The following is a 12,410-nucleotide window of genomic DNA, read 5'->3' as shown; positions in this document are numbered from 1 at the left end:
ACTACTATAAAGATAAAACAAGAGCAAATGAAGGACAATGCTCTGTCATAAAAATAAAAAAAAAAAAAACTACAGTGCCAATTTACTGACCTCTTTTTGCAAACTGACCTCACTTGCAAACCAGTACTATTTTTGCTTGAGGATGATAGAAGTGCAGCATCTAAATGCATGCATGCAACATACAAATCCAACATCCTTTGCATCTCTCTGTGTCTAGAGATTGCCTTTAGGCAATAAAGACAGACAGAATATTAAAAAATAAATGCTACAGCAAGTAGAGGGAGCACAGAATTCTAGAAAAACCTCAGCTGGAAAAATCAGGTTTGGTAACATCTTTGAAGCTGATGCCACAGATCCAAAACTGAAAACAAAGAACAGAGAAATGTTCTATCACATTATTTTCATGATCACATTAAATATACAAAACACAAATAGATACCTGGTAGACCCGGTAGCAAAGTTCTTGCTTTGTTTTTCACTTTTTTTTTTTTTTTTTTTTTTTTTTTAAGCCAAACACACAAATGGAAAAATGCTACACAGATCAAGTCTTTCCTCTGCCTTAAAGTACCTAGCACCATCTACATACTCTCTTAAAACTTGCAAATGTATGGTTATCCATATTCCTATGTTTCTCAATGTGATTATGGCTGAAAGGATGTACTTCACATTTTTTTTGCATCACCTATTTAATACAATGTGACTGCAAGCTTCTTTCAGACTCTGAGCTCTGCACTGCCTAAAGCACAGACTGTCAAGATGAAGATGCTCAGAGAGGAAAGTATGTGCCTTCCTGGACTGTGCCCTGAAAGACAAACAACCATGTAGCATGCTGATTAGAGAAAAGCATGTTTCCAGGAACATGAAACAGCCATGGAGGGGAAGGGGAGCAAGAATACTACTACTAGGAGCTGCTGCAATGACCAACTTTCCCCAAACTGGGGGTGCAGATACAAAAACATCACAGGAGCCAGCAGTCATAGGTGTCATCAGAATCAGTTCCTTGCACTGGCTAGCCAGAACCACAACTCCCTCCTTGAGACATACCTTCTCTTAATTTTTGAGACCTATCATTCAGGTTCAAGCTAAAGAGAGTGCAACCACTGCTGAAGAGGAAAGCTTCTTCCCATCCATTTCTAACCACCATGAAACAGAAGGGGGATGAGACACTATAGTGAAATTTCACTTTTAGGGCAGATAATACTGACCTGTATAATTATACTGTCTGACAGGGAAGACCCCAGTGCACTGGGATTTCCTTACTACTAACATTTATTTCCCCAGAAATTACATCAGGATAAAGGAACACTGTCCAGGGAGCATGATCTCCAGCAATATAATGGCAAATCTTCTTAACAGTAAGGTGGCAACAGGGGACAAACTTACCGCTTTTCTTCATTACAATTCCCTATCCAAAGCCTTTAACTATGGTAAAGCCTATTGTATTCTCCATCAGTCATGAGAAGTTGTCTCATGAATTGCTTGCATCTCCCTCCCCTGTGCTCAGAGATCTCTCCACACACTGAAGCCAGGATGGCAATTTCTTTGCATCATAAATGCTGTGCACCACGACATACAGGACAGGCACAGGAACACTGACCAGCAACACTCATTATTCATAGATACCACTTGGCAAACACATGAGGAGTCAGAGACCATGGCTGACTAAGCTCACATTGGTTTCCTTTCTGAAAAGCAATTTCTGCACTCCAAGGATAAAGTACGTGCTAAAAACCACAGCTTCAGCTCTAGAGCTGCTGATAGTTACGCCCTGGCACTTGTTATCAGCAGCACTACCTGCATGAAGCCAGGTGCATGAGGATATTCTGAAAATGGTGTCATAGTACATGTATTCCCTTCCAAATAAACTCAGAAAAATATACCTAAAATGTGCCCTCAGCTCTGCTTCTGACTCAGGCTAGAAAGTTTTTACATGTTTAAAGGTAAATATATTAGATTCTCCTCCACTAAAGAGAAGCTTCTGGCAGCCCCAGCTGAACTGGGGCAGAGGATTCAGGCCTGCTGGTGCCTGGCACATTGGAGACAGGCCTCAAAGAGCATGTTCATCTGAAGAGCTCAATATTTCAAGACAGTATTGCCACAGGAGCTTCAAAAATGTGCTTCTGAGGCAGGAGGACTTACTAGGTGTCCATATTTAAATATAACATGCCACGAGCAGGCCATAGCTGCTGAGGGCAGGCGGTGAGCCCACCCAGTGGCCACAATGCTGCTCAGAGGGATGAAGAGCGGCCACAGCACGCACACCGCTTCACTGCTGTGGAGCCACACCGTGGGTGAGCTCCTTGAAAGAGTCTGAAAGAACATAATGTTGTGAGCAATGCACACGCAGTCAGACACTACATAATAACAAGGTGACAAATGACTAACCTAAGTTCAGTAGGCAATACCAATGGATTATTTCCTTTTTAATGTTACAGCTTGGCTTACTGGGATTTCAATGACACAGTTTGCACATGAATCGTTTAATATTAAGGAGCAGTTACTGATTCTTCTAGAAGCAGAGATTTTATCTTACCATTTAAGCTATGGTGAAAAGGGTGCTTATTTACTGCAGTTTCTCTCATATAGCGTTCAAAGAGCTTAGTTGTTTCAATGTTAACCTACATTATTACTTCATCTGAGGTTTGCAGAAAAACTCTGCTGTTGTTTCTTTTCAGGAGCCTATGCCCAAACTTTCAGGTTGGCAGCCATTTCAAAGCAGTTCCTCTAGGTTGGGCATGCACTGCAACAAACTTTCTTGTGATGAATGAAGAATCAGGTTAAAGGAAATTTCAACAAGAACATCAGACATCCGTTCCTTCTATTAGCACAAACACAGATCAAGTGTGGCACCTCAGTAAATACACCCACAAAGCAAAACTAAGGAGAAAAGGAAAAATGCCTAGAGAGAACAGAAGGCCTTGTGTTATTGTTGACTCTGTGTTTGGGCCCCACAGCTTGTCATCACCTTAGTACACAGTATTTGCTGGTAACAGCTCCGCATAGCTCTTCTGTAAAAACTTTTATCACAGGATTTTTGATTACAATCCATTGAATTATTGTCTTGACATTCTCCTTCTTCATCTATATCCTCTCAAGAAGTATCTGGACTGCAAGCCTTACAACTAATAAAAAGGTACAGGGCTGAATAAGGACCTGGACTCAAAACCTTTTAAAAATCTTAAAATGAAGTTACAAAGCAGTATTAAAGACATGCATTGTCAGCTGTTAGTGTTTAAAGATTCCAGACCATTGTATAAACCCAATTCTAGCCAACATCTTTATAAAATAAAACAGGTATTTCATATTTTCTAAGAAAGATCTCTGGAGTGCCAGAAGTGAAGAATCTAAAAGTGATCACAAGACTTTTATTATTATTATTATTTATTTATTTAAACTTGGGCTAGATAAAGAGGATTTTTAATCTGTTACATTAGTAAACTGAAACAGTAATGACTGGCCACCACCACAGGTCCTAAACAAGTCACATAGCCTCCTCCTGTCCTACCTTCAAAAGCAAGAGTCAAAACACGGCCCAGTTTCAGAATTAGCTGACTCAACAGTGCACTGACCAAGGAGAGCTCAAAGGCTGCCCTTTCACAGCTCAGGTTTTACCAACAAAAACTGAGCAGACACATCAACAATTACTCCTGTTCAAAGCTTCACCGCAGTCAGCTCAAAGACCAACTCATCAAATGAAGATTAAATGTTACTGTGCAATCGTACAACTCAGAAAGCAATGCACTGACTCTTGGACTGTTCTGCCTAGACCTTTATGAAGGTGTTTCCCATACTCATCAAGAGAGCTGATTCCCATAATGCTGCCCAGCATAACGCTTGTTCTGTCACAGAGGTTTTAAAAACAAGACCGATGGCAGTGAAAGGATTTAGATGCTGTAAAAGGGAAAAACCTCAAATCAAAATGACCAGACACATCCAATTCATGGGACAGGAGAAACAGAGTCTCAATTACACAATTTTATCCCCTTCCTTCCATGAGAAAGTTAAGAAATAAATAACAAAAAATGAGATAACTGTGAATCATTAGTGAAGCATATTCTTCTGTTTTTCCTTTTCTGATACTATGTATATAGTCAGACATAGCTAAACATTTCTTGTCTCCTGCATGGAAAGGCTGCATAGTGGTGTTTCAGTCTGCTTTACTTACTAAATGGATTGGCTCATCTTCAACAGAAATACTATCATTAATAAGCATGCTGACATGAAAAAATACCTAGAAATATCATAGATCCTTTTTGTGCATCTACATTACTACCACAATAAGTATGTAGGTGACCTAAATGTATATGTGGATGAGAGAAACATCTTTAAAAGACATTTCACATATTGAGTTTTTGAGTGGTAGGTACTGTAGAGACACAGGGCTAAATTTATCCCATATGGAACTCAATGTTCTTTTTTCTCTTGAAATCTGCAAGAATAGGTTCAGACTGTACTTAGATCTCCATGAAAGGTAAAATACGCAGGAAGAATAAGAACAGCATTAGGTATGTTTCAACAACCACTTAATCACATACACACATACAAAAAAAAAAAAAAAAAAAAAAAAAAAAAAAAAGGCAATAAAATATAAAACAAAGTCTGTTGACTTTCTTAGATAATGGTTACCTCCCCACCCCAAACCCTACTTCTAAAGTTTCTCTTTCACCGGTATTCTCTCAAGCACTCTCCCGTTTTGCACAAAAAACCGAGTTATCTTAAATTGCTTCAGAGACACAACAGGGACAATTAAGATTTTATTGGGTATGACTGAAATCCAGGTGCAATGTTTCATTCTGAGGAAGTCTTTACAGGAAAGTCCTGCACAACAGGTTCAATGAGAGCGTTATATCCAAGAAAGCCCTTCTCACATGGAAGCTTTGGACATGAGAACTGTTCCCCATGAGGTCAATCTTTCAAAGCATCCTTATACCAGCTTTATGATATAGTTCTTGGAAGTACCAGTTCTCTACCACAGAATTGCTATTTTAGAGCAAAATTTACAATACATGAAATAGCACAAGTGATGTATTCAGCTTTTGGTACCTGATGCCCTGAAAAAATTGCTACACTGGCTGGAAGCAGCCCTTGAATAGGAAGGTACACACTATTCACAGCAGGTGCACAGGAGAAATACCCACACATGTACATGCACATTCCTACCCTAACAGGCCAGTTGTCTGCAATATTGCAGACATCCACTATTTCCACAAAGTACAAGATTTTGTGGTTGTTTGTTTCCTTTAAAGGTTAAGGCACATGACCCCAGATTTGGGTTATTTCTGTCTATATGCTTTCAAGTGCCTGGATAAGCATAATAGTTTCCTTGCTCTTTTCCTCATTTTTAGAGGTACCTGTTGGGAATGACAAAGTAACACACATAGCTTCATAATATACATATGAGCTACTCATATAAAAATGTATTACATTTCTAAATAAATTCCCAAATCCATTTTCATTATTAAAACAAAAACAAAACACTATTGCATAGCCTACATCTGTTGATCATGTATTTATTCTTTGAGAAATATACATAAAGATTCACCTTGTCCCCATAAAAGTATTTTCTGACTCTTTCATCCGAAGGCAGTGGGTACACATTAAAAAAGACTGTAAAATTTAGGTTTAAATCCACAGAGGTCACTCAAGTTTCTTAAATACTGCCAAGCATTAGTAGCGGAAAAGTTTAAGAGCAAAAACGCAAAAAGTACCTTCTTCCAAGATATCAAGGGTCTGCCTTTGAAATGCATCTTGTCTCTCCTTTTCCTCCTCATAGTCATATTCAAAGCTTTCCTCTTCGTTTCCTGACATTGCTGAAATTGTCCCAGATGGACCCAGGACTATGCCTCAGTCTCACAGGCGAAGGAAAGTCATTCCCTCTGCGGCTGTACCCCTGGGGAGAGCAAAGGAAGGCCTCCGCAGAGCGGGATACCATCTTTCCTCACTCACATACTCAGCCAGGGAGCTCCCGAGTGACTGCGCTTGTCCTCAGCGCTGCAGCTTCGCCTCGTACAGGTTGGGCGGAGGAGGGAAGGGACCATCTGTCTAATAATTGACAGAAAATGCACAGTTGTTCCTTGCACCACCTCTGAGGGCGTGCAGCCTGTGCTCAAGGGCTCTGTTAGCGTATTCCAGACACAGTAGGCAGGCTGACAGTCCCCTGCTCATCCCTCCCGGGCTGCCCTCTGCACAGCCCCTGCTGCTGCCGGCAGTGGTAGCTCCCCGCAAGCTTCGCGTCCTCCCAGCCACTGCCTGCCACACCTGGCCACGGGCGTGCACCCTTAAATCACCTCTCGGTTGCCTAACACCACACGGAAGGCATTGCACGGGACTGGGGAATTGCCTAAGGCTGCAGACATGCACACACTAAGCCCGCCTGGCAGAGAGATCCCGACGGCTGTGGCTACTGCCACTGTTCTTACAGAAAGAGTTATGCTCGTACCAAGTGTTTAACCAACATATCACATCAGCTGTAACATACCACTTTTTCTACAGTCATCTTTATCATATATTATGGGAAACAAAGTACCGCAAGCCCACATAGTGCACCCAGTGCATGTCCGAGGGCACATGCATCCCTTCTTTGTTCCAACAACAAACAAAACTCCTCGTACTAAACCTCACTACACACATGGGGCATGTTAACTTTCTTATTTAACTGTTTGCAGCTGTAGATACTTAATGTTTACCAAGTTGCCTCCCTTACTCTCAATAGCAAACAGACGCCCTTTGCCTTCTGCAGAAAACACCCCAACCTGCATTGTGGGGCAAAGCAGTCGTAGGTGAAGGGAGGGGACTGCACAGCAAAGGCAGCTCATTGCCCCCAAGAGGACATTGTGACCAGGAAGACAGAAAGACAGACAGACATCAGAAGCTGTCAGTCCTCTGGAATACACCCAGAGGAGACAAGGGAAGCAGAACCTAACAGCTGAGGTGACAGAGGAATGGCTTCTTGGTAGTTTCCCTAATGCCATTTCTCTAACAGTGTGAATGTAGGAGACAGTATGAGATGGGAAGGCGCTAATTTTATACAATCATGGTGAATTATTCTGTTTTAATTTTTTGAACTCTTGATATTTATATACAATATTATAGTGTTAACTATTATTAAGTTGCCAATGGATAGGAAATACCCAGAGGTGATTGCTGACGAAAGGAACACTCATTTCTGAATGAAGATCTTACCTATTACTCAGGTTTAACGACTTGACCTTTGACTGCCAAAATTTATTGCAATATTAGTCAGCAGAAACAGCCTAAAGAACTCATCTCAGAAAAAAAAAAAAAAAAAAGAAAAAAAGTATTGTCCCTTCCTCTCCGTATCATGACATTAAAAGATGTCATTTTAAGAGTAATGTGACAGGATTACTTCTAGTTTCTGATTTCTTAAAACTTTACTCTCTCTTCAGTTCTCCCCTGTAACCACAAACTGAACTCATTAAATATGTGTATTACTTATAAATAAATTATGTATCAGACAGTAAGAGTCTTCGGTACCCACTTGCCTCCAGCATTCATGACCTCAAATCAGTTCCAGGACTTGTGATCATTCACAAATATAAGCGAGTGTGTAACAAATACAAATGCTGACAACACTTTTTCCTTGCGTGTTTTCTACTGTTCGTATTTCTCATTTCATTTCAGTTCAGGCCTTGGAATCCAAACCTGACACTTTTTTCAGGATGAGGCCCTGAAATAAATGAATCCAAGCCTCTCCTCTGCCATACTGTCTTTGAGTGTTTTTCCTAACAGGTTATCGCTATACTTCATTTGTTCCTCTGCAAAAACAGAATTGTTCAGATATTTGAAATGCACACACTTCCAGCTCAGCTGAACATTTATCTGCCATTATGTTTCAGCCAAAATGCCATACTTTGCAGGCTTACAAGACTGGATATTTAAAAAAATGCTAATATTATTCAAAAAGGTTCAAATAGGAGACATGATACACATTTGTTATAATTACTGGGAATGCTCAGAAAAAAAAAAAAGTGTGTGTGTGGGGGGAATGGGAGCACGTAATGCAGCATTAATTTACCACTTTCCTTTGCTAAGTAGAGAATGGAAACTCAGAGAGATACCAAAACAAACTCAGACTATTTTAAGAGAATGAAAGAAGCACCTTTCAAATCTTAGGGAGCAAACATAACATGTCAACTTCACTGACATGTTATGGTTTTAGCATTCCTGACGAGTGTTCGACTATAGCTAAATAGCTAGTCTATAAGGAGAGCAGGGCAGCGTGTGTCACACCAAAACCAGACATATTGCTGCCCAATATGCACAACAATATGCATACAATAAATGAATATTCTCACATGCTGACTTTTGAACCGTGACTCATGCTACACAGACGGACTCTGACATTCAAAAACCAGAAGAAAGATAAGTGCTGCAGTACCTACTTTGTTAATATTGCTAAAGCATATGAGAAATGCTGATGCAAATTCATAATGGGTGGGGACAGAATGTGTGCTGCACCCTCACACTATCAACTCTTTTTCAGTCGTAATTTGCATTAATCTCTTTTAACAGTGTGGGAATATTTACATGCCAACGATAGAGAGCCAGGTCTCCAGCAGATACCAGACAAGAAACAGCAATGGAAAGAAAAAAAGAAAAAAAAAAAAAGTGGTTCTGAAAACATAAAATCAGGGAAGATTCAAAGGAGATTTATAATATTTCCTGTAAACACCGACTCCGGGACTTAAAAGAGAATACCAGAATGAACACTGATTTTTAGGGGTTGCCACTGCAAAGTAAATTTGGCATATTTGCTGTTATTTACTCAGCACATAGGCTACTCCACCTTGTGTAAGCTGCTAAAGACATCCAACTCCTTTCACTTGCTGGGTGAATTGCAATGCTTGAAAACGCACGCACACACTTCTCGTGCAATGCTTGCACTAAGGTACAGACCACCTCCAGTATCTTTGCAACAAAAAAGGAAACACAAACCCAGAGTTAGCTTAAGGGTGAGGCTGGACACAATACAAATAAACCCGCTTACCGTGACTCATTACTTCCATGCAACTCCAGTGTATTCAAAACGTTTTAACCTTCCTTTATCAATAAAAACATCTAGTCTTTTGCACATAATCACCACAATTACACAGTAACAATAATGTTGCATTTAGAACAACAAAAAAAAAAAATCTCCATAAGCAAACAGCTCCTAAAAACAGTGGCTGAAACAGCAGCACCTGGATTTTAAGACATGTTGATGAAGAAAAAACATATTGTCATTTGGGGTGGGCTTTTCAGGCAGGTGGGAAAAACTGGTCACTGGACATGTGCTCTCTATTAAGATGTATAGTCAGACAAAGTTAGATTGTTCAAATGTTTGCAGGTTTGTACACTTGTTTGCAAAAAAGTACATTTCTACTTTATGCATTTCCCACTCTTTCAAAAAGTGCCCCCGAATTATCTTCTGTTGCTCAGCCAAAAGGACAGCAAGTAACTTTTGCAGGAAGAGAATGAAATGGGATAATGTTTATATGGAAATTTAGCAGATGAGCAGACTAAAGAGAAAATAATACCTCTATACTGAAAAATAAACCACATGAAGACAACATGCAAGTAGCAGTAGAATAGGTCTGACTGGATAAAGAAGAGAGTCAACAGAGGAACAAAGAAAAAGCAGTGACATGGCAAAAAGGCAGAAAACTAGGAAAAGTATATCGATGTTTGCATGAATATAAACAAGGTTCAAACATATTTATGAAGTATGGAGATAAGGGATGAAGGAGCGAAGCAAAAACAACCTGAATGAGAATTTCAGCCGCATACTTAGGGAGCAAAGGCTGTTTCGAAGATTGCATGCTACAAGCATCAGTAAGAGTCTGAGATGTAGATGGCATGCCCGCTGTCAACATGCAGAGCAAGACCAGAGTTACTGTGCCCACAGGGATCTAGACAAAAGAGGCTGATGTGTGAGGGTGATGAGGATCCATCAGAAATGCCCAACCAGCAGCCAAGCTCCTCTTGTAAGGCAAGTGCCACGGCAAGCGTATTTCAAGTAAAAAGCACAGAGCTGGCATTTTGAAGCTTCCTATAACTAAGGTGCACAAAGAAAGAACCATGGTGATCCAAGAGTCAGAGTTGCAGCACAGGATAGGAAATATTCTCCTAATGCTGCCTTTGAGCAAGAAGTGATCCAAAAAAAAAAAAAAAAAAGAAAAAAAAAAGAAAAAGGAAAGAACTAGGACACTGTCTCACATTATTTGCAAAGGCACACTGATATAAGCAAGACAAGGATAAGAAACTGTAGCTGGCAGGTCAAGGAGAACAAACATTAGCACTGTTAATTATTGTCCAGTTAAAGAGAAAGTCCAGGAACTTGTTGATACTAGTTCCAATGGAGCAGACAATAGAAGAGAGAAGCTCTGAACAGTAACTGCAAACAGAACAAGAGATGAAAACATTTCAATAGGAGTAAAGCACAGGCAGGAGATACAAGATATATAGAAGAGCAAAAGCAGAGCAAGAAGTGCCAGAACAACCATGAAAGTCACTCAGGCAAACACATAAGAGGTTAGAAGCTGTGGTGTGCATGAGAAATGGGAGAGACAGTGAGAATCCAGAAAGAAAGAAAGAAAAAAGGGATAAGATGCCATTTTCTCCACAAGAAATTGCTGAAACTCATGGGCAACAAAAGAAGAAAGAAAGACCCAATTACGCACAAAAAAAGTCACTTGGAATTGTAGGCAATGAACTCTTCGGCATTAAAGTGGAGTTGTTTAGCTAGAAATAAACAAGTAATGGGAGAAACCACACGAAAAGGATTTTGATCCAGGGTCAGCCTGGATTTCTCTTGAAAGCATTGTTCATCAAGAGGGTAGGGGAGGCTGGCCCAGGAGAGAGGCAGGGAAACAAGTGTATCCATGAAGATTTATACAGGTATCTGCAAAACTTGAGCCTTTTTTGTCATTAGTGCTGTCCATTTCAAAATCTGCTATGAAGATTATTTGCCTGTTCAAGTGCACACCCAGCACTTTTCCCCACCCCACTCCACCTCTACATTTCATTAATGCCAAGCAAGGTGACAACTGTCACTCGTATTATACAAAAATATTATACTGAAAAATGTATCTAAAAAGCACGGTGTAATATTTTTTACTCATTTAAGTTTCAATTTATTGCAGTTAGCTAACACTGGTGATTTAATCTTCAGGTAACGTAACCCTTTATTATTTAACTCCATCTACCCTTACCAAAAATAAACTGTGTAAAGGACCTTACATAAAGGGATTACTTTGTTATCTCAACCCTAGAGAGTCCTGACAGATTTGGAAGTTGTCGGCTTTGAGCATTTGTTCATCTGCTTTTGCGAGGTATTAAAAAGACCATAAATTACTGCCACCAAATGTGAGTTGAAGACATCATTACTATGGCAATCCACACAGAACTTCATTAAACCCGAGCTAAGAGACAGATTGACTTCTTTTCCTATTAAGTTAAACAACAGTGCTAAATCCTTACATGCTGGTGTCATTTTGGAATGCTTTTTCCTCCTCAAAGTACAAGAAACCACACACAGATAAAGGAATTAACAACATGAAATCACACCTTTTATACAGAAATCTGAGTCCCATCAGTTTTGACAAAGAATTCGAGAAACAATTTCATCAGAAGAGTAATTCTGTAGGACAACAGCTTGTGAGGTTTTCTATTAGTTTCTATGTACCACTAACTCCTCCCATGCTATATTTTCCAAAAATGGTAAATTGGGCAGGATTTATGATATAATGCACACACAAATCTGAGCTCCAGAGAGCCCATGTACAGCAGAGAAATAAGCTGTCTAACTATGCTTCATCCTGTCTTAAAATAGATATTCAAAACAGGTCAGCTGAGCCGCAGCTGCCTATCACTCTCTAGTGAATATAAATGGAATCCCAGGGAAGTGAATCTGCTATCGACAAATACATGGCAGAAAAATCAAACGCAAGAGACAGGCATCTCATAAGATACCATATGCTCTAGGTTTTTGAAAGAGCTCTATTTCCTACAATGCTTTTAAGATGCCTTTTGTCTCCCACCAAAATCCGTATATCTTTCTCCTTCAACAGGAAAGGCTGATACTATTTTAAATCCAAATCAAAATGCCAGTATCAAAGGCCAAAGAGATTCCACCACTGCACCTCTCAAATTCTTCTCTCTTTCTCTCTCACAAGCTTCAACTGGGAGAAGAAGACAGCTAAAAACCATCAAGCTCCATTAAACCTTATGAGAGTGCCACATGAGGCTGAGACAGGACTGACAGCACTGTCATTCCACCCTGACAGAAAGGAATATTTTAATAAAATAATAATAAAAATGAAGCACTATGCCTTACCTAGAGGAGTGCTTTTTCGCTGTCTGCCTCGTAGAGAGGTGCTCACACCCAAGTGCTTGGGCCAGTCAGCCAGCAC

The 12,410-nt window shown here is 40.0% G+C and overlaps 1 protein-coding gene across 2 annotated transcripts in view; it reads right to left on the bottom strand.

Annotated features, from left to right (window-relative positions):
- The window catches only part of TRAK1 (trafficking kinesin protein 1), a 105,162-nt gene that overhangs the window by 41,954 nt on the left and 50,798 nt on the right, over nucleotides 1-12,410 (bottom strand). Inside the window, exon 1 of one of the 2 annotated variants that reach the window (XM_082754896.1) lies at nucleotides 5,709-5,964. The exons of the other annotated variant lie outside the window; for it this stretch is intronic. Coding sequence (XP_082611022.1) covers nucleotides 5,709-5,808 — 100 coding nt within the window. The 5' untranslated portion in view covers nucleotides 5,809-5,964. Of the gene's footprint in view, nucleotides 1-5,708; nucleotides 5,965-12,410 lie in introns of those variants that run through there. 2 annotated transcript variants of the gene reach the window in all.

The sequence above is a fragment of the Aythya marila genome (assembly GCF_965140915.1).
Source record: "Aythya marila genome assembly, chromosome: 2".
NCBI classification, from domain to species: Eukaryota; Metazoa; Chordata; class Aves; order Anseriformes; family Anatidae; genus Aythya; species Aythya marila.
The sequence above is the reverse complement of the archived record's forward strand: the minus strand, read 5'-3'. Positions and strand labels throughout refer to the sequence as shown.